At 49.1% G+C, this 22,367-nt stretch overlaps 1 protein-coding gene across 4 annotated transcripts; it reads left to right on the top strand.

Annotated features, from left to right (window-relative positions):
• The first annotated feature begins 740 nt into the window (after positions 1 to 740).
• DACT1 (dishevelled binding antagonist of beta catenin 1) lies at positions 741 to 15,954 on the top strand. 4 transcript variants are annotated; one of them, XM_050336245.1, is made up of 4 exons: positions 741 to 1,133; positions 3,365 to 3,497; positions 5,101 to 5,256; positions 7,568 to 15,954. In XM_050336245.1, the coding sequence occupies exons 1-4, from the start codon at positions 756 to 758 to the stop codon at positions 9,424 to 9,426; spliced, it is 2,526 nt and encodes an 841-aa protein (XP_050192202.1). In that variant the 5' UTR covers positions 741 to 755; the 3' UTR covers positions 9,427 to 15,954. The 4 variants fall into 4 exon arrangements, with proteins under 4 accessions (XP_050192202.1, XP_050192204.1, XP_050192203.1 ...); XM_050336247.1 differs by having other exon boundaries at positions 7,682 to 15,954; XM_050336246.1 differs by having other exon boundaries at positions 5,101 to 5,163.
• Positions 15,955 to 22,367: the final 6,413 nt, after the last annotated feature.

The raw sequence follows: 22,367 nt of genomic DNA on the forward strand, positions 1-22,367 counted from the left end.
TCTCTGCCCTCTCAATAAATCCTCACCTTTTCATGCCAGGATCTTTTTTTTCCCCAATGCACCATTTATGCTCCTGTTCTGGATGTGTCCGTCTGTATAAGCAGCATTTGGCTTTAAACTGACACAAGGCATGTTTAGATTATATATTAGTATGAAATTCTTGGCTGTGAGGGTGGGGAGGCCCTGGCACAGGTTGCCCAGGGAAGCTGTGGCTGCCCCATCCCTGGAAATGTTCAAGGCCAGGTTGGATGGGGCTCTGAGCAACCTGGGCTAGTGGAAGGTGTCCCTGCCCATGGCACTGGGTTGGAACTGGATAGTCTTTAAGGCCCGTTCCAATACAAACCATTCCGTGCTTCTACAACGACAATGCCATCGTGATTCTGTGATGCCCTGCGACTACGCCGTGCAAGGCTCCAGAGGTCAGATTTTGGGAAGGTCAGCGGTCTGCACCCCGGCGTACCCCACCTTCCCGCGGCGAGCGGACGGAGAAGAGCAGGAGAGGAGGACGAAGCGGGAGGGCGACCGCGGGCGTGGATCGTGCGCCGGGCGGGGATGAGGGCGGGAGGGAAGGAGGGCAGGAGGGCTGGAGGCGGGCGGTGGGCGGGCGCGGGGCGGCGGCAGGCGGGGAGGGAGCCGGGCGCCCCGCGGACCATTCGCGACCGGCGGCGGCGGCGGCGGCGGAGGCTGCGGGGCTCTGAGCGGCGCCGGGCCCCCCGCGGGCAGCGCTGTCAGCGGCGGCCGCCCCCTCCCCGGACATGAAGCCGAGCCCCGCGGGCGCCGCGCCGGCGGCGGGGCCGGCACCGGGAGCGGCACCGGGAGCGGCACTGGCAGCGGGAGGACCCGCGGGGGCACCGCGGGAGCCCGATGCGCGCTGGAGGGAGAAGGGCGAAGCGGAGGCGGAGCGGCAGCGCACCCGGGAGCGGCTGGAGGCCACGCTGGCCGGGCTGGGCGAGCTGGAGTACCTGCGGCAGCGCCAGGAGCTGCTGGTGAAGAGCCTCCTGCTGCGGCGGCCGGCGGGAGCGGCGCCCGGGGCGCAGGGCGGCCGCGGGGACGCGCCGGGAGAGGGGCCGCCGCCGCGCAGCCTGGAGGAGAAGTTCCTGGAGGAGAACATCCTCCTCCTGCGGAGGCAGCTGGTGAGCGGGGGCGGGGGGCGCCGCGGGATGCGGGCAGGCAGCGCCGGGGATTGAGGGTGGCGAGCGCCGGGGGATGCGGGAAAGGAACACCGAGGGATGCGCGCCCGCTCGGTTCCCCGCGCGTCGGTGTGACCCGCGGGTCCTGCCCGTGGAAGGGCGAGGAAGGAGCCGGGGACCCCCTCGGGGAGCGCCCCCGCCCCGCTGTCACGGCGCAGGGGAGGCGGCGGGCCGGTGACAGCTCGGGTCTTGCCGGCGTTTTGCCGGTGGCCGCATAGTTCCCTTCGGTTCCCGGAGCCAGACCGGCGGTCCCACTTCCATTCAAGGCAAGAGAGGCGCTACCGTTGCCATGAATGGAAGTTGGGAGCCAGCTCCCGGGTCCCAGCCCCGAGCGGAGGTTACGAGCGCTCGGGCACCGGCAGCATCGGGCGCGTAAAGAAGGGATGCTTTTGTTGAAGGACGCGCTTTGGAGCTTGTGTGGGAAGAGACGGAGGGCGGCATGAAGCGGCAGATCATTTTTCAATGAAAATAGCGTACAGCTGTGCCTGGCGCTCTTTGTGCGCGGCTCAGCATTTGCTTTCACCCAGGGAGAAGTTGGATTGCGTGATTTATTTCCCTGATTTCTTCTTTTCCCCATCCCGCTGCTTTGCCCCCCGCTCCCTTTTCATTTTTCCTGTTAGCCTTTCGGTTTAGTTAATTTAGGATTATTTCCTTCTTTAAAAAATAAAAATTAATGATTTTTTCTGCTGAGAAGGGTCTGGCTGGCGGCCGAGAGCCGTAGTGAAGGACCAGGGAATCATTACTTTAAAAAAAAAAAAAAAAAAGACCAAAAAACCCGGGGATTTGTGGTAGCACTTTAATTTGTGCACTTGACATTGGAGATGGGAACCAGATGCGGTGCTGGCTGGGGGAGGGGGCGCTGGTGGCAGTAGGTGGCGCAGCGAAGTCACTCCTTGAACCCATCACCTTCTCCAGCCTGGCTGCCAGCCAGCCCCGGCTCCTGCAGAAATGTGGGGGAAGACCTGGAATCGCCACGTTGGGTTCTCCGAGGATGGTCTTAAAGGCCAGCACATCTTGAAGCAGCCTCGCCAGCGCTTTTTGCATTTGCTCTCCCTTTGCCCAAGGCCAGGTTGGACAGGGCTCGGAGCAACCTGGTCTAGTGGAAGGTGTCCCTGCCCATGGCAGGGGGTTGGAACGAGATGAGCTTTAAGGTCCCTTCCAACCCAAACCATTCAAGGATTCTGTGATTCTATGACTGGCCCACCAAAGGGGAAAGGTTGTCCTGGATTTAACAGGCTTAGAACTAGTCCAGCTCTGATCATCAAAACTCCTTGCACTGAGTGTATCAGAGCACCCCCTGTGTGCCGATCAAATGATGCACTCAAAGGAACAGAAGCAGATGAACCTTCTTCCTGCCTCCTCCACTTTCCCCAAAGCCAAAGCAATTAAAGGGTATGAAGCTGAACAGGTGATGGATCAGCAGCATTATAATACACTCGGGGAAACTGATTGTGTTGACCGTGGGTTAATGAGTGCCTTGCAAAATCATTGCTTATTGCTTATTTTATGCCATCAAATTACCTTCATAAATAGCCTAAAAATTCATCTCGCAGCAATTTTACACAATTATAGTGGGAGAAGGGGATGAATTACTCTTCCTTCCTGCTGCACTGCAAAACTAATAAAAGGGCTGTGATCCCAGCCCTGGGAATCTCGCTCTCTGGATGGCACACTATAAGCTCATAATGTGCAGCAGAACAAGGCGGTTCCCACACTACAGGCACTTGTTGGCAGAGCTGCTTCGTCCCATTGTGCGAGCAGATGTGATCTTTGACTAACACCACTGTGGTGCTGAACGTGCCCTGCTAGGCTGGCACAGCTGCCCAGCCCCGTTTCGTGTGCCCAGGTCTGCTCTGACCCCGCCACACAACGCGGCTTTGTTGTTACAGCTGCGGTCAGCGCGGCGTGTTGGTCCTCCTAAATCCTGGAGCGTGTTCCTTACGCAGAACTGGCTGGAAGAGGCTGGGATGAAGTGCCTGCATAATTCTTCACTGAAATATTTTATCCAGAGCGTCCATCTAAAATTTCAGGGCTTTGTTCAAGGGTGTGGGTTTGGTTTTTTTTTTAATAAAAGAATATTGACAAGGTACTCCCACGACGCTCAGATGGAGAAGTCCGTCTTCGGAACCCCTCCTGAAGGAGCTGATGTTCTTTGTCTTCTTCTTGTTTTCCAGAACTGCTTGAGGAGGAGGGATGCTGGCTTATTAAATCAGTTACAAGAGCTGGATAAGCAAATAAGTGATCTCCGCCTGGACGTGGAAAAAACAACAGACGAGCACCTTGAGACAGACAGTCGTCCAAGTTCAGGTGAGGGCTCGGCAAAATTGAGCCTCCCTTGGGACCTGGAATTCAACTGGCTGTGGTTTTTCATGCTGTAGTTTCCAGTAGGACAGCAGTGAATATCTACAGCGTGTTCACACTCTGATAATTAGTTCCTACTAGCAGACTTCATCTACCACTGAAAAGGGGCATCTCAAGCTTAATTAGATTTTTAGTGTTTTAGGCTTTTTTTTTTTTTTCTTTTCAAGGGCACCCTCAAATTAGCTCAAGAAGTTGTAATTGTCCTGCATGTTAGGAAGGAGACTGCAGGAAAAAAAAAATGCTGAAAGGAAGCACCACCAGCAGGGGGAATGTGTCAAAATTGATCCTACAGCCAGAAGGCAACATAGAATAAAACAATTTGATCCCCCATATATTGAATTTCATCTCGTTCTAACTGTGTTGAAGCCAGTAAGTGGTATTTAACTATGGGGAGCTTTTCCTGGAGGCATCTAGACTTGTTCTGAAAGTGCTAAGAAGTAGAGAATCCACCAACTTGCAACTGTTGAAGCCATTGCTAATTTCTAGTCTGAATTTTACTTGTTCCAGCACTGATTTTTTTTTTAAATATCCTTTTCTCCCCTAAAGAAAGGTCTCTTCTAGTGCACAGCTTTTTCTCCTCTTGGAGCTGCTGTACAGTATAATTCCTGGCTTTTTTTTTTTTTTTTTTTGATGAGCTAAACAGGTCAAGTTCATGAAGTCATTCATTTGAAGGCATTTTTCCAAGCTCCTAAATAGCTTGATGGCCTCTTTCCAGCTTTTTTAGCTCTGTTTAAAGTGTGCTGGATTCAAGGACTGGGCTCACCATTCCAATGTCTTTCTTACCAGTGCTGTATGGGCTGCTGAAGTCATTTCCCTGCTGCTGTTCATTAGTCTCTTTGTACATCCAACAATCTCATTAGCTTTTTTTGCCATATCATTAAGCTTGATTGAGCTGCTTTTCCACGCTGACTAAGCCCTTTCCAGGATTATTGTTTTCCAGGATGCATCCCATTCTGTAGGCATGCCCTGCATTCCTCATTCCTAAATGTGCAATTTAAATTTTGGTTGTGGTATGCCATTTTTTTCTTGAGTAGTCCCAGTTTACCAGGAAATTAAGTTTTATGTGTCTGCACATTATTTACCATTTTCCTTCTTTCCTGTCATTCACAAATATTACATTTATCACCAGAACTTTGAGGAAAATAGTGAATAGCACTGGGCCCAACACATTTGTAGTCAAGTAAGAGTTGGAGAACCTGTCTTGGAAGTATAACACTATGAGTGGGCTGTCAAAGAACCTGCATCCTTATTGCTGAAATCTGAAAATCCCTGTAAAGGTTAAAACCCCCACTTTTGTAAAGGTTAAAAAAAAAAAAAAGTTCGAAATTTTTACTAGTTTTAAGTGTTTTGCTTTTAAACAGGATCCTTCTTGGCAATGAGGGTATTACTGAACTGGGGGCTGTTTTTGGGGTGACTGAATGAAATCACGTAACTAATTGAAAACAGAGGAAAGCCAACTCAAACATGAGCTTGACTGCCTTTCTAGGGACACAAATGGTAACTGTGTGTAGACATAACTAATACAAATCCAAACTCTTTATTTTTGTAGGGTTTTATGAGCTGAGTGACGGAGCCTCTGGATCGCTTTCCAATTCATCTAACTCTGTCTTCAGTGAGTGTTTATCCAGTTGCCATTCTAGCACTTGCTTTTGCAGCCCTTTGGAGGCAACACTGAATATCTCAGATGGACGCCCTAAATCTGCAGGTATAGTAAAAGCAGGTGGAATGCATCATACTCCAGGAGGTGGCTTTGGCTTTGGAAATACTGCCTCAGGAGTACCTGGGTTGGATTAACCCTCCTTCCTTTCGTGTGACACCTTATGCTCTGAAAAGATTCCAGTGCCTCTCACACGCACCTGGGTCACGAGGCAGGACTGCTGGCCCTCCACTGCTCCAGCCTGTCAGGGGGATATGTCACTCCAAACACATGAAAAGAACGTGTGAGGATATAACAGCTGCTCCACCCAGCAGAGGGCAGTGGTACCTGTGCACAGAAACACATTAGTCGGCTTATTTCTTGTGGTTTCCTTTGGGAAAGCATTTTTAGTCGATTGTAATAATTGAAGATACCCCACAGACAAATCCTCGTTGCAGTCGCAGAGTAAGGAGGCAGCTACAGGTTTTAAGGGGCCAGGGTGCGTGTCAGTCTGTTTGTAGCAGACATTTTTGTCAGTGCTGATGGCCCTCAACCCCCAGGTGACCATGCTGAGGTGTGTCCTGCATTTCTAAAGTGTAGACAAATAGACATTATGAACAGAGAAGAAATAATTTGTCTCTTTGGCAGAGAGCTGTGGACTTTCCTTGGACAGTGGGCTGAAGTGCAAGCCTTGATGTGTGGGATGGTTAAATTGGAAGGGCTCCTCTGCCTGCTGTCCAGAAAGGACACTTCAGTAGGACTTTTTTGTCCCTTGTTTTGTGGATTATTGGTGGCAGACATAACTCATTCTAAAGCCTTAGCTCATTCTGGGTTGTGGAGGATGCTTCCAACCACAGTGTTTCCAATTTCCACTCCGCTCTTTAAGGTTAACTTACAGTGATTTGTTGTGACTCAAGTACAGAATAATTCATGCTCTTTTAATTCCGAAGTGGGAAAACACAGCTTTGGATACATTAATTCTGAGATGCTGACAAGTCCTCTAAGTTACCCTTTGAGCAGCTTGAGGTAATTTAATGCTCCCTGTTGTAAAGATGGATGTGAGCTTCATGGGCCATGCATAATAAGAAAAACATACACAAGGAATTCCAGCTGATTGCAATACGTATTTTTATGTACAGATCATGAAAGCCTAAACCTCTTATTTTTCATACTGTCTCACATTTAATGTCTAAAGCTGGCATTTTTCGAAGAAGTCTTTCTGTTAGCATTTCCTGACAGTTTAGGAAAAGTGGGAAAACTGAGGAACTTCATGCTCCTAACTTCCCTGTTCTTCCCCTCCTGCTCACACAGGAACTCTGTCAGCTCCTTTCATCAGCACCTGTGAGACCTCTTTGAAATAAGCCTTAGTAGGTGATGAGCACTGAGCATTCAAATTTGAGTGCCCTGGCTGAAGTTTCCAGCCCAAGGGTAGAAAACAGGACTGGCAGAGATCTAGAGGGATCATTTAAATTGTACCCCTACCCAAGCAGACAAGGGCAACTTCTTAAGCTTAAGAAAATAATAATCTTAGGTGCTTGGGCTGAAGCCCTGTTCTTAAGGTCTCTTACCTCCCCAGTAAGCACCTTAGCCATTAAATCTGACTCATGCATCCTGAAACGCACTGGATTTCTCTTGCAGAACTCTCTTTGCAGAGCCAAGGCTAGGATGTCAGCTGGATTGACCTGCACTCCTTGTACTTGTGTGAAAAGATGAACCTGTTTACTATTCTTGAACCCTTTATCACTCAAAAGGAGCACCTGTTATTATTACTAGCATTATTATAATTATTATGATAATAACAGTAATGATGATAATAACAACAACAATAAAATTAAACCTGGATTGTTTTCCTGACCCAAGATGTGCTTGGAAGAATCCAGAGGTGAAATTTGCCAATAGGTTAGAATTCATTGTTCTCCTGTCTGTATTTTTCTTGTTTCTCTTTGGATTTAGCGAAGTAAAATACAAAGTTCATACGTGCTGAGGCCTGTAGTGAGTTTTACAGCTGACTGTGTAACATATGAGAGACCCTTCCACACTTCTGTGTGGCTTGAAAGTAAGATAGGAAGCTCTTAAGAACCTGGGCAAAGGTTTGAAACCAATGTAAAACTTCTCGTTAGGGCCGTGATTTGTATTGTTTTAACCACGTGGTCGTAGTGGGGCAAATTCCTACGTAGATGCAGTTACAAAGAGCCCCACAGAAGAGCAGTGCTGCTTTTATGTCACGTGAGTGGCACATCCTTGGTTGCAAAGTTGCTGCTGCTGTAGTTAAAGCGTTGGGTCGCGTGCGTAGATGGGACCGGCGTCCTTGGCAGCACGTTAGAAACGTGGCACGGCTGTCCCCGGCAGGCTCTCTAAACTCTTCTAAAATGCCTTTCAGATCTCATAGGCTGGATGGACTATAATAAGGAAGGCCAGCATGAGGACCAGACCGCAGGCTCTGTCTGTCGCTCTTTGTCCACACCGCACTCAAATTCCCTCGATGTCGTTGCAGATGTACACCCCAAGTACCAGTGCGATCTGGTGTCTAAAAACGGGAACGACATCTACCGCTACCCCAGCCCGCTCCACGCTGTGGCTGTGCAGAGCCCCATGTTCCTTCTCCCCGTGACCGAGAACCCCCAGCGAGAAGAGGAGAGGCTCGGTGGCGATATTAGCGACGTTTGCACCCCGTCGGAAACGGACTCGGGACAATCCGCCAACACCTTCCTCCCGCAGAGCTCCTGGCCGGCGCCCTGCCCTGCCACCAGCAAGAGGATAGACAGTTACATCTTAAGCCTGGTCCAGAAAAAGACTCACGCGGTAAGGACTAACAAACCCAGGACGAGCCTCAACGCTGATCCCACCAAAGGGATCCTGAGGCACGGGAGCATGTGCGTCAGGCAGCCGGCAGCCGTGGTGGCTCACGGCAACGTCGTGAGCCTGAAGAGCTCCAAGCAGGTGTCTTTGCCTCCCGGTGGGACCCCCGCCCTGGACCACACGGCACCCTCTCCCTTAAAGCAGAGGCCGAGGGAGCCGGCTGGCGAGCAGCTGGAGAGCAGGAAGGCACCTCTGCCGGCAGCTTTCCCGCCCGGCACAACGACGGAACTGCAGAGCAAGCACCTGCCACGGGGCGTCAAAGCGGCACCGCCGGAGCTCAACCGCAGCGCGGTGGCCGCAGCAGGGGATGTCCCCAAGGAGAACGGCCAGCTCTTCGCTGCGTCTCCCAAAGAGAGCCCAGGGAAGCCCGTGGTGCTGCAGCCGGAGAACAGGGTCAGCCAGCCTCCCAAAAAGATCCTGCTGAAGAGCAGCTTGCAGGCAGCTCGCTCCTCGTCGCCGGCTGTCGAGGAGAGGCCCGCGCTGGATTTCAAAAGCGAGGGCTCTTCCTCGCAGAGCCTGGACGACGGGCTGCTGGTGAACGCCCAGTACATCCCGGCCCAGCAGCAGAGCATGAAACTGCACAAAGGCACCCGCAACGTCAAGATTTTGAAAAGCTCCGCCTTGAAACACAGGTCCCACCTCGCCAACGGGCTGGAGAACAGCTCGCAGACCTTGCGGGAGAAAACCAAACCGGTGGGCAAGAAGTGCCGCTTTCCCGAGGAGTTGGATACAAATAAGAAACTGAAAAAGCCCTCGTCCCGGGGGAAGAGAGGCAGCGGGTTGCCGCTGGAGCCGGGCCCCCCCAGCCGGCAGGGTGGCCTGCACAGATCCGCCCTCCGCTCCCACGGGCACGGCCGAGAGGTCGTGGTGGCCAAGCCAAAACACAAGCGCGCCGACTACCGCCGGTGGAAGTCGTCGGCGGAGATTTCCTACGAGGAGGCCCTGCGGAGGGCCAGGAGGAACCGGCGGGAGGGCGTGGGGGTCTACCCGCAGGTGCCCCTGCCCTACGTCAGCCCCTACGCCTACGTGGCCAGCGACTCGGAGTACTCGGCCGAGTGCGAGTCCTTGTTCCACTCCACCGTGGTGGACACGAGCGAGGACGAGCAGAGCAACTACACGACGAACTGCTTTGGAGACAGCGAGTCAAGCCTGAGCGAGGTGGAGTTCGTAGGGGAGAGCACGACCACCAGCGACTCTGACGAGAGCGGGGGCCTGATTTGGTCCCAGTTTGTCCAGACGCTCCCCATCCAGACGGTCACGGCGCCGGAGCTGCATGAAAATGCGGCGAAGGCCTTTGTCAAAATCAAAGCCTCCCATAACCTCAAGAAGAAGATCCTCCGCTTTCGGTCAGGCTCCCTGAAGCTCATGACGACCGTCTAGTGAGGTGACTTGGTGGAATGTATCTGCTTCTGCTTTTGGAAGCAAGGTGCTTTTTTTTTTTTTTTTTTTTTTTTTTTTTTTTTGTACATATTTCCACAGATTTTTTTCTTTTCTTTGTATACAAATATTTAAAACTTAAGGTAAATTATGTCACTTGTCTTCAGAACTTGGGTGGATACTAGTGCCTTTTACGTGGAAATAAAAGACTGTTATAAAAAAAACAACAAACAAACCCAACATAACACTGCCATTTCAGTGGTGAACAGCCTCCAGCGCGTGGTGTCAGAAGGCTTGGAAAAAAGGCTAATGTTTCTGGGTATGGATCTCCCTTGCCCAGTTTTTCCAGTTGTGGGTCTTATACAGGATATCGACAGCTTAAGGTCATAAGTTTTTAGGGAATAAGGGGGAGGGAGTGTGGGTGGTCTTCATGCTTTTGCTTGTCCCTTTCTGCTGCTGTTGTTGTTGCCACATCTTGAACTTCTTCCTCCTGCTACTCTGGCCTGTTTTTTTTTTTTCCTTTTCTTGTTGATTCTCTTCTTGAAACTCACCCCTGTCCTCCCCCAGCCTTCCCCCACCAGAAAAGGGCTCCTGTTCAATCTGTCTGCCTTCTCTGGAGCGCACTCTGCTCCGATCTCCCGGGACTCCCGCTGCAGACGCCAGTGGTGTCCAGAGTTAACTGCTGGAGCAGCTGACCAAGGCTTAGTAACTTCATTATATTGTGTAAAAACTGCTTTTGAAAAAGAAAAAAAAAACCCATATGCATGTCACGTGCATGAGTATCAGTAGTTTTAATATTCCTGTTGATGTCCAATTTACTGTACATCATCAATGGCTGTTTTTATATATATATATATATCATCGTGTAAATTAATATAACACATCATATGCTGTAATAAACAGTCTGTTTTAATACTTTTTAAAGTCTGTTACATTGGTGCAGACCCAGTCAATGGTTTTATATTGGCGTTGTCACCACTTCGATGTGTCTGATGTGACCTGTTAATGTTCCCTGCATTTAGCCATGCGGGAAACAGAGCAAGTTTAAAGTGTTTCTGTGGATGTGACTTGTGCTGTGAGAGAATTGGATTGTCATGGCTCCTCTTCCTCTTCCCATAACTTGCATTTTTCTGAGGGCAAGGTAGGATTTAGGATCTCAGAGACATCTTCAGGTTGTTGCTGATGGGCAGCTCACATTGCAGTGCAGATGGAAGTGTAATATTAATCCTCCTCGCTGTCTGGGTGCTTCCAGACTTTGGTTGGTCCAACACAGGGGCAGATGGTTGGTTTCTGTAACCAGATCGATCCGTGTAACACAACAGGTGTCCCTCTGAAACCTCCAGTAAATGAATCCCCAAGAGCCGTGTGCTCTGGGAGCTGGGCTGGGTGGAGGAGAGCACAGGTCTGTGGTGACCTCCTTAGCTATTGCAGCTGACTCTCCCACAGCCCTGGCAAGGTCATGGAAAGAAGTGACAATTGTGTCACCCACTGGTCTCTGTCTCAGTTTATTCCCATAGGACTGGAGGTGAGTCCTGCCAGCAAAGGAGAAAGGAACTGTCCATAGGCCACACTGCTTCCCTTCCCTTCCCAGCTTTGCAGCTTCCTGGTGGGAAGGTTGGAGGTTTCTGCAGGTTGAGCTGGTTTCTGCAGGTTCATCTTCTGCTTTGGCATCCACCAAGTGGTGGGCATACAGCTGGAGTGGGTGCTGTGACTGGTATGGATTTCAGGGATTTGTGGGCAGCCTGGACGTTCCATGGCAAGGTTCTGCTGAGCAGAACCTTCCTTTGTGGTTCCTCTGTGTCCTTCCTGCTCTCTCCCACCTGAAAGGCAGAGCAGCTTTTTTTCCTCAGGTTTCCTTGCATTGCAGATGTAGTAAGGAGAGATCCACCCAGAATTAAAAATCTCTGGCAGCAGCTCCTGAGGCAGTTGGGCAGTTGGGAACACTTTTTCCAAGGGGCAGATTCTGTTTTTTAATCTGCAGTGTAGTAAATCCCTACCCATAAAATGTCTTACACTACTTTTTCCTCTTTTTTAAGTAGAGGGATATCAGTTTCTGTAAGGGTTTTAAAGTACATCACAAGCCTGTGGATTCAGTGACCCAGAAAGTCCTTGCTCTTCCATCTCCCATGATACAGGAAAAGCTGTCAACTCTTCTTATCTGCTTATAACTGTCCTATTGCTTTACACATGAAAGGGCAGCTTGTATGTATATATATATGTATGTATAAAAAGTTTATATAATGGTATAAAATAATTCATCCAGAAATTACTGGACAGTGGCTGCCACCACAGAGAGGGGAAAGAGGTAATGTTTGTTATAACACATGGCATTACTAAGGCTAAGCAGCAGCTTAAAGCGTTCCCATGAATAACTGATGGGTGTTATATCAAACAAAGGGAATGTCTTGTGGAAGCTGGGAGTTTCTTTCCTAGCATATCTCTTAATTGTGCCACCTAATCTCTCTTTGAGCGAGAAAAACATGTGCAAATCCCTGTAAATCTCCTCAAAGTTGTGGCAGAGTTGCAGAGAGGATCCTCAGCCATGCACTCCGTGTCTCTGGCTGTAAAGGAGCCACTGGTGGAGAGACAAAGCAACCAGTGCATGAGGTTTTAATTGCAGGGCTGTAGCAGATTGCCTTGTTCCAGGTGAGGGAGGCTGCTTTTCAAAAGTGAGCTGCTGAATGGTTTCTTTTCAGATAATTGACTTTAAAAAAAAAAATGAAATAACCACCTAAATATCGCTCAGACTGTATCAGCTGCAGCCACTGTATTCTGCAGTCCTCTTGCTGAATAGCTTAATACCAGACTGGGAAATGGGCTGATGGTATCTCTGTCTTAATTGCATCTGAGTCTTTTCAGTTTGGGGAAGGAATTTTCCTTTTTTTACAGGATTTAGGTAAGCATCCAGAATCCTTTAGGCAGGCCTAGTTTTTTTCTATCTACACCCAACCCCCTCCATATTTCTTTTTTATTAACAGATCTTAACAGTGCTGGAAAAGTACTTGATATGGTCCCAATACGCAGCACACATTCTCGTCTCTGGTTCTGATTTAGGAAACACATCTGAGTTAGTAAGTTTGGCTGAAAAACATCTGCTGATCTTGGAGACCAGTTGAATATCTGGCACTTCTTTAAGCTACCTGGCTTTCCAGCTTCACAGCCTGGAGTCCTTGCCAGTGTATTTTTCATAATGTTCACGTTTTAGTCATCCCCAGTGTTTATGGCTGCCTTTGGAAGTCTGAAGCCAGGAAGGTTTCATTGCACTGGGACCTGTTTCAAGGTGGGGGTAGGTTGTGGTGGGGAAGTTTGGGATTAGGTATCCCTATGCTCTGTATGTAACTGAGTGCAGGAAAGCACAGAAGCATAAAGGAACACAAGCAGACCCCTTTAAGCTGGATCCCTTGGGATTCAGGATACACGGTTATTTCTGCACACCTGGAGCACCGTCACTCCCACTGCGGCAATCAGCGTCACGCTTTCAGGGGACGAGAGTGTCACTGGGCTGCCTGCCTTCCAGCAGGATTTTTGGGTCTGTCTCCTGCTCCCCAGCCCCAGCCACCAGCTGTGGGTCAGCCAATAAAGAGTCAAGCTGTGTCTGGTGCGTGCAGGGTCGGGGAGAGGCCCTGGCGTCGTGCCGAGACGTCCCAACTGCGTGGGGCCCCTGCTGTGGACCTCGTGCTTGTTGTGAGAAATCCAGCGTGCCCTGTGCTGCAAGGGCTCAGGCAGCTGGGGCTGAAGGAATGGGGGGAATGGAGAGTCCCATAAATAGAGTGGCCTGATCCTGCTTCAGCTGTATTTCTAAGAGGGGCTGGAAGAAGAGGTATTTTAACCTAATGTTTCAGCTCAGTAAGTTGGACTGGACTAAACAGAGTCCTCCGAGGGACTCTGCCTCCTTTTTTTCCAGAACTCTCTAAATGATCAAGGCCACTATCAGCGCTGCCAGCTGTGGAGGTGCTTAAAGCATCTGAACAAGCCCTGTAAGAACTGGGGACAAGTGATGAGCTTCAGTCCCCCAGGTCTGTGTTTGGCCTTCCATGGCACAGCCCCTGTTTGCAGAGAGCCTTTAAGTCCCAGCCCTCTGCATCTTTCCCTGCCCTGGGGCTTTAGAGGGAATCTATCCATCCCTGACAAGCTTTCTAGTTTCCTTATGGCTTGGGATTCGTGCTGGATGAGGACCGAAAACAGATTCTCCATGACAGTCCCGTGCCTTCAGTAATCCCGAATCTGTTTGTTGGCTCAGAGGAAGGTCGGGTGGCAGCTCAAGTGGTGCTGCTCAGGTGGCAGCCAGCAAAGCCATCCCTCAGGGACCTGCATCCCTTTCTGTCACAAAGGGCAGCAAAGGCTTGGATTAGCTGTGCTCGCCACTTGGCAGATGGTTCACCACAACGGGCACGGCTCTCCCTCAGCATGTGATTTTTCTCACAGGAGGGAACGAGGACGTGAACATTTTTGAGGAAGCAGAAACAGCTAAATGCATTTTTAATAGCTAACTCCAGTGTCTAGTATGTACCTTTGGAGCAGCCAACAAAAATACACACGACTGAGCTGCTGGTACGAAAAACTGAGCCGTTCTCAGCTCTCTGCAGTGTCCTGTGTGTGGTAGGAGGGGACACAGAAACCAACGGAGACAAATCACAAAATCCCAGGTCTTGTTTGTCAAATTTGCTTTTCTCCTGAACTTCTCTGAACCTCCAAGGCATTGCACTGGGGCTCCTTGCATCACGGCATGGTGTTTCTTGTCCTGACTAAACATTATAGATGGAGAACTGTGGTGAGAAACGGTTGGTGCTGGAGTGTATCCAGAGAGGGACAATAGAAGATGAAAGGACTAGAGCAGAAGTCTTATGAGAAATGGCTGAGGGAACTGGGGAACTCAGCCTGGAAAATATGAGGTTTAGTGGGAACATTATTGCTCTCTACAACTCCCTGGCAGGAGGTTGTGGCCAGGTGGGGGTCGAGCTCTGCTCCCAAGAAACAAGTGATGGCACAAGAGGAAACAGCTTCAAGTTGCACCAGGAGAGGTTCATATTGGAACTTAAGAGAAAATCCTTCTCTGAAAGGATGTTCAGGCATTAGAACAGGCTTCCCAGGGAAGTGGTGGAGTTGCCATCCCTGGAAGTGTTTAAAAAATATGTGGATGTGGCTCTTAAGGACTTGGTTTAGTGGTGAACATGATGGTGCTGGTTAATGGTTGGACTGAATGATCTTAGAGGTTTTTTCTAATCTTAACTTCTACAAGTGGCTTTAGAGGTTAAAAATTCTCACAGTTCTGGAATGAGGGGAGATGCAGAAACCAGTGGGGGAGCCATTTAAAAGGGATACTAGAAAGTGCTTTTTTACACAGCAGGGGATCTGCTACCACAGGAAATAGTGAGACAGACGCAATATCAGCAAGTTCAAAGGTGTTAGAGAAGGTAGGGATGGATGTGCTCTGCCATCCCCAGTCAATGATTGTGGATGCCAGGAAGGGTGTGAGGTGAATGGACTGCAAATAGTGGCCAGGCTTGTGTGCTCCCCCTCAAGATTGTCCTCCCCTGTTGTTGTTGAACCACCATTAGCTGGAAGAGATGCACCATCCCATTGACCCAGCAGACCATTTCCTGTGCTCCTATGATCTTGGACTGGCTGATGGGGGTTGTCTATGCAATTGAATTTCCTCACTCTTTATTGATCTTTTGCCCTCACAAGTCCTGCTGAAGACAGGTTTTGCATTGCTTTGCAAAGAAGTTCACTTTCCACGCTTGGCTGACACGTGTTTGTTCAGACTGTGGGCATGTGTTTCTGGTCACTCTTGTCCTGTGGCACGATTTCATCCACCCTTTCATCCCCCCTGTGCTGCAGTCCTCTGTTATGGTGAACATCATCCCCTGTCCCACAAGCACTGTTATGGACACAGTCCATAGATGATCCTCATGGATTCAGTCCATACATTAGTCTACCGTGGGAGTCACTGCTGGGCAGCAATTTTACACCCTACAGTGGCTTATAAACTGTAGGAAAAGTTGGTGACCTCCAAACCAAATGAGCCATCCTAGAGACAAGAATGCCTCCAGTGCTCCTGGCCTTGGTGCTTTGGCTTGGAGCAACAGAGCAGTCTGGGATTGAGCCCCATGGTCATCTCCACTCGGTGAGTGTTGGTTTGGGCAGCAGAGAAGTTTTGGTGCACACTTGGTAGATGCCTCGAGAACGCTGACCCAGATGGTCCACTCCAGGGGCACAGCAAATGTGTTTCTACCTGAGCAGGGATATGGGGATCTGACCCAGTGATGGCTCCCTGGAATAGCTTCCAGTCAAAAAATATGGGCAAGTTTGGTCCAAATGACATTGGGGACCAGACTTAGTCTAGGCTAAAGTAAACACTTGAACTGTGTATATTGTACTTGTGGGGAACTCTCTTTGGATCTGCTCCTTTTGTGCTGAGTGACCTCTAATGTAAACAGAGCCTTTCTCTCAGTTAATGGCCTTTGTTTCCATGCTGTATTCCTTTAAGATCAATAAAGTATATTAACATTAATAACTTCATTTCACTGAGCCAAGCTCTGAAAATCTGGCTTTTGTTCTTTTTAAGGGAGTTGTAAGTCCCGGGAACTAAGACTTGCACGACAATACTAAAGGAAGACCTCTATGATTTGGACTCTGACCTCATGATGGGGTTCATGCCACGAGGCTTTGTAAGAAAATTGTTTTATCCCCCCAAAAAATGTCAAGTTTTCTGTGCTCAGGGCCAGGAAGCTGGAAAACTTGCAGCCTATTGAAAAATAGTTCCCTGTATCTCCTTGTGAGCCTTGAGGCTTCAGAAATGAGATTTTCATGAGGAAAGGAGGCATGAGGTACAGGTAGGGGAAGGACCTCATCAATCTTAATCTCTGAAGTGCTCATGCAGTAAGTGTTTAAGCACATGATTAAGCCCATTCTTACTCAGTGAAGCATTTCAGTCCACGATTTGAGTGGGTTGTGTTTGGGGTGAATTAAACACATGCTCTGCTCAAGGTCTCTAAGCTTTGCAAGTGTCCTATGTACAAGGTATCCCAGTGACTCCCCTTGGATAATGTTGGAAGGAACTCCCTGCTCTCCCTTAAGAGCCAGACCCTGTCTGGTGAAATTTGTTTCAAAGTGTTAATCTGAAGTCGGGAGAAGCAGCACCTCGAGTCCATGATTTAAGCAGTAAGAGCAAGGAGTGCTTTTAAAGGAGGAAATGCATTTGTTAGTTGTTGTATTTGAGGCCACTGAGCTAAGAACACTTTAGATATATGAGTGAATGTGCTTCGTGCTCTGTATCAGTAGCAGGACTTTGTGTAGTCCCTGGGAATGGCAATCAGGAAGAGACAGAATGACCCTTTCTATGTTCACTCCCTTCCCTTGGATGCCCAGGTGGAGTTGGGAAAATGAGGCAGGCAGGAAGGGCTAGGCACAAGCACCAAATCTGTAGGATCTGGAGCACCACTCATTCATCTGCCTGGCTAATCTTACTTTAATCCCAGATTCAGGCAGTGGGATTAGCAAAACAGTGGGATCTCTGAGCTACACAGAGGTGAAGAATAGAGCCAGGAAGTGTAGAGAGGGTGACTTTGCCTGGCTTCAAGGAGAGCTGCAGTTGGAGCAAGCAGCAGAGGCAAGGGAATGGTTAAAGGTTTGTCTTCTCTTCCCAGACACATTATTTACAGTGGGTTGGTTTCCTTTTGGAAGGGCCCTCTGTAAAAGGAGACGTTCCCAGCCTTTCTGTGGGTTAGACCTATATCACATTACAGTTTTCTTTCCTGGACTCCTGACTGACACGATTTCCTGAAGTTTCCCTCCTCTCAGGAAGGTGAACTCAGGAAAGAGTAGGAGTTTGCTAAAAATCCAGAGTCTTGGAAAGCAGAATCACGGTGAGGTCCTTTTCTTTCTAGACATAAGGTCAGTCCTCAGTGCTGGATCATGTCCTGTATCTCCCAGTGCAGGGCAAGGGCTGGGAAAGGAGTGGGAGAGGAAATCCATCAGGTTTGATAAGAGAGCAGTCTGTAAATCCTGTTGGAGCAGCTTGCCAAGGCCACGGCACCAGCCACAGGAGCAGCTCTTGGCTGCGTCAGGCGAGCAGCCATCCCACCCGTGGGCAGTGAGGTCAAGGGCAGTGGTGGCCACTGACCTGGGTGTCCTGACCCCTGCCTTTGCTGAAGCCACCTTCCTGCCTCCAGGCCACAGCAGGCAGCGTGTTCACCCCGGTTAGTGTTTCCTTTACTGCTTTTTTTCCTCCTTCATGAAATAAATTGTGGCTTGGCATTAAAGCCAAAGAGCTGAATGAGAGTGAAGCTCTGGCTTGTTTCTCCTGTCAAACACCTCACAGTAGTGTTTTCCTTGATGGTGAGTTGCTTGAAAGGAAGAGAGATGATCCTCTTCTCATCTGCAACATACCCGTTTTTTACAGGTGTCTTCTGAGTGGTTTGTACGGAACAACAAACACACTGAGGTAACACATCACTGTCGTCAGCACCGTGGGACACCCTGAAACAGCTCTGTTTCTGCACAGTCCACAGCTACCCCAAGATGTTTTTCTGACAGGGATATCAGAACTGAGAGGTTTGGATCTGACTGATCCCAAAGCCCATCAGTGCTTAGGGTGAAGACGCTCCCGCAGGGAGAGGAGGAAGCACACTCACAAGTGTTTATTATTGCTGCTGAATGACAAGCTCCCTTTCTTTCCCCTCCCCTTCCCTGCCATGGAGATAGGGATCTCTGCTGTGGTCCCTGCTGCTTTCTTTTTCCTGTGTTGATCTATGGTAGGACTTGCTGCCTTTGAAGGCTGGTCTTAGCCCTGAGAGAGGCTGTTATTGCTGAACCACTGACATTTGATTCAGGGTATGTTTTCCTCTGGGCCCGTTGCAGATTCCCACCATCTCCCTGGGTGGGTTGCTTGGGCTTGTGAACATGGTAATATGGATGCTCTGAGCCTTCCTCCCTTCCCTCATCTTTGCCACTAAAACAAGATTTTCTGACTTTTGCCCTCTGTCCTATTGACTCTCATCTGAAGTCATCTGGCTGTTGGGGTGCTCCTGATGACTTCAGAGCACAGCACTTATGTCTTTGGCCTAAGTGAAATCACAAAAATATGAAATAAACAAATACTGTCATATTAAAAAAAAAAAAAGGCAAGTGGAGAACTGCTTTTCTTTCTGTTGTGTTTCCACTCTTTATTAACTATCAATCACAAGCATCATGATATGGACAGCAAACAGAAGAAGTGAAAATAATAGATCACCATCCCTGCTATGTAGCAGAGAGTCAATGCATTTGCATGGCAGGGGGGGTGGGGAACAGAAGGCCCTTTGTGCTTCCAAAGGACTCTCCCCTCACTGATAGTGATCTAAAAAACAAAATTATTTGCTGATCTACAGTTAGGAGAGATGGAAAAATGGACGAAATGGATCTGGTCCCTGTGCTAGGAACTGATTCCTCCGGCTGCTGGATCAGCTCCTGTTCCTGTTGATGGATTCTGAGACGTTTCCTTGGTGGTCAGGGCTGCTTTCAGAAACTGCTCCTGGTGCACTGATGAAAAGGCCAATTTTGTGAGTAAACATCCTAATAAGCAGATCTTGACAGATGGTTTGTTGCTCAAGCCCCACATAACCCTTCAGCTGGTGTCAGCATCTCCCACAGATGTTTCCCAGGAGAAGTTCCCCACGGTGTGCTCGGGAGCTCTCAGCTTTCACAGCACATCCGGATGCATCCCAAGGAGAAGCCTTGGTGCTTGCTCGACACATTGCAGGTATGTCTTGGGAACAACAGACTTCTGGAAACATGCTTCTCATAGTATAAATAAATTTAGGCTCCCAGTGGAGCCTATTGGTGACTGAACAGGGCAAGCAAAGGTGTCTGTGCTCAGTGGCTGCTGCTGCTGATGTCATTTGGTCCATGAGCAGCAAGAAATGTCCAGTGTTACATGAAGCAGAATAAAAATAGTTTCTTGTACTTTAAGTATCCTTCAGTCCCTTTTGTTTCGGTATTGCCTCATCTCAGTCTTTCCAAAATCTGTCCCCTGTATTTTCTAGCAAATCGTAGAATAAATGTCATTTAGGCAGTGATTTTTCCAAGTGAATCTCTTCTTTTTCCCCCATTTCCTTTGTCTGTGAGTCTGATGAACTGTTCTAAGCCCTGGGGTCAGCCCATGACGCTCTAGTCACTCATAAGATCAGCTGTGCAGTCCTCAGGCAGATCAAATATTTCCACTAGTAGCTGGTGGGTAAATACAGAGACTTTACCTTGTTCTTCTCCCAAGAGGAGCTCATGAGACTTTAAGATCATTCATACAATCTGTTTTCCAGCCCAGACAATGTAGATTTGGCTGATTTGTGTATCCCTGCAGCGTTTGTGGTGGGCTGCACAGGATGTACAACTCTGTGCCTCTGACCTGAGAGCAGCTGGAACTTGGACTGATGTGCTGTTGAGAGGGAATTGGCCACAGTTGTCCTGCGAGGGTGTCTGCTAGGAATGGTCTTAAAAGAAAGAATCTGTTTTGGAAAAAAAAAGTTTAATATTGATGAAATTAGGCTGCATTCCTGCCAAAGTGGAGCAGAACACAACCAGGTAGAAATTCTGCAAAAGGGAATTAGTGCAGCAGCTCGCACTGTGGGTTGTCTCAAGAGCTGATGATCTCTGGAGCACTGAACCTCTTCACTGGGTTTCATGGGCTCTCCATCTGTGGATCCTCTGGTGTTTCCTCCCTGAGATGGTCCAACATGTGGGATACCCCAAACTGAGAGGTGTGGGAGCAGTGAGATCCCCTCTTGCTAAGCAGCCTGTTTGGCAGCAGGCCGCCCCAGGGCCCTGGAAACCTGAACGGTGGAGGAACCAGATGGGTGACCAGGCAGGAAACTCAGCAGGTTTCTGATGTTGGGAGCCCTGTGAGAGTTTCATGGGAACCCGGGCAAAATTGACTCACCTTGCTGAGATTTTGCTGAATTGGTGAATTCCTCTGAAATGCTGTTTTGCCTGAAACCTTCCGAGCAGGTGCAGTATCTCCAGCTATCTTTTGAAGACGGAGACAACGCGTTCCCCTGCGCTGGCAGCGTGGGTCTTCTGCGAGTCAAAGAAGCTCTTGCCTTTGCTGTTGAGCCCTCTGCCAGCATTCACACTCTTGAAGTGGTGTCGAGGAGGGAGGATACAGGAACTTGGCAGTGATGAGTAAAGGATGCTGACAGGTTATTCTGATCCTTAGAAAATCATTGTGTTCTCCTCATTACACTACACCTCATCCACCTACTCTGTCTTGTCCTATAGACTATAAATTCTCCACGCTAAATTAATTCCCCAAGTTCTCTGTTTGTTTTCACAGCCTCTAGCTGAGTTTCCTAGGTGCTACCCTCATATAAACAACAATAAAGACGGCTCTGTCCTGCTGCAAACCACTTCTGAGGATGCTCCCTCTAATTCTCTTCCTTGTTTAGCGTTGTATCATTAAAAGGCATGAGGTGGTTAATTGGAGGCTTACAGCTTTCGTGACTGATGCAAACCAGTGTGTGTGTAATTTGCTGCAAACGCTCAGGTGAAGGCTTTAAAGGAAAAGGGGGAAGACACAGATGGCTACGAGCAGAAGGCTCCTTGCAAAAGGTCAGAGGGAAAGGTTAGCGATAGGGCTGCCCCGAAGCTGGAAAAAGAGAACCTAATACCTGGACAACTGGCGAGGAGCCTGGCTCTATAGAGGCAGGCTTTGTTCCCTAGAGGGGGCTGCCGCTGCGGAGGAGATTGTACATCAAAGCTCCCGTAAGAAAACACGGCAGAGATCGGTATCGCCCAGCCTGTGGCACTGGGGGAAATGGATTGGTTGACAAGTCGGAGGCCCTCTCTGGGCAGATGGCCGGGTAGGAGTTACTGGCTGCTTGCAAAATCTCGGGAAGGAGCCTTTAATCTGCGCGTGATACTGTATGTTTTAGCGAGCATCTAGATGCTTATCTCGGCTGCATTAGTCACCAGGAGAGTCTGCTCTCAACCTTTCCTCTTCCATACCTTCGCTGCAGGCTTCTTCCCCCGGTTTTTGGAAAAGGTGCGAGCTGAACGCTGTAGGATTTGTCGGGCTTTTTGTAATTTTGACAAGGAAATATAACAGGGATAGGTTTTCTTGGTAATGCTCTGCACAGCATATTTTGTGGTGTGACAGACTTTCAGAGCCTTGCCCGGGGAGCCAGTGGTCTGAAAAGTCTTATCACGCTCCAAAACAAATAGTTCTGTCTTGAAGCCCATTAGAATAACAACTACAAAGCTTCTCCCAACCTGATGTTAAATGCCTTGCTGTGCCAAAGGTAAACAGGATCAATCAATCCTCCTCCCAGGGTCCCTGTGACGGCAGTCCATGGATCAAGCTTGGCTTTTGAGGTTCTTTTTATCTGCCTTGGGGAGCACAAGCTGACCAAACTGGGGTCTTGCTCTGCATGTGCAGCTGAAGAGTGCAAGGCTGGGTCTGGCAGGGTGTGTTAATTAGGCGTATCCAGTGTAAATACATTTATTATGATGAGGTCTGCAAAGTGGTGAGACCTGGGCATGCAGGCCCTGGCCACCTCTGTTCTTCTACAAAGCCAATATTGCCACCGTGCATCTGCTGGCTTGGCCAAACAACAGCTTGATGCTGCTTTTCCTTCCGTGCTTTTGTACCTGCGGTGTTTTGTTTGCCTTTTTGGTAAGCCAAAAAAGAGCTTAGCTCAGTGGGGAAAGCAAACTCCCAGCAATGCCTGAAGACTGCAGACGATGTAATAGTCTGGAGTTTTGCTAATCCGGACAGTAACATGAGCTCGGGGTGTTCAGCTGAGGTCCCACTCTTAACTTTGCACATCATCCAGTGAGATTTAGAGCCTACCAGGTCATGGGCTGTGTATGCAATTAAAAAGCTCCTTTCCCCAAGGAGTTCAGAACACAGAGACAAAATATTAACCTCCCAATTAGTTTATTGCAGCAGACTGGGGCACAGAAGTCAGATT

The sequence above is a fragment of the Myiozetetes cayanensis genome, unplaced genomic scaffold (genome assembly GCF_022539395.1).
Source record: "Myiozetetes cayanensis isolate MyiCay16 unplaced genomic scaffold, myiCay2020 scf6-25, whole genome shotgun sequence".
NCBI classification, from domain to species: domain Eukaryota; kingdom Metazoa; phylum Chordata; class Aves; order Passeriformes; family Tyrannidae; genus Myiozetetes; species Myiozetetes cayanensis.

Coding starts and splice junctions, on each gene's coding strand:
- DACT1 (XM_050336245.1), top strand. CDS start 756: ATGAAGCCGAGCCCCGCGGGCGCCGCGCCGGCGGCGGGGCCGGCACCG. Junction 3,498..5,100: donor AGACAGTCGTCCAAGTTCAG/GTGAGGGCTCGG, acceptor TTATTTTTGTAG/GGTTTTATGAGCTGAGTGAC. Junction 5,257..7,567: donor TGGACGCCCTAAATCTGCAG/GTATAGTAAAAG, acceptor AATGCCTTTCAG/ATCTCATAGGCTGGATGGAC.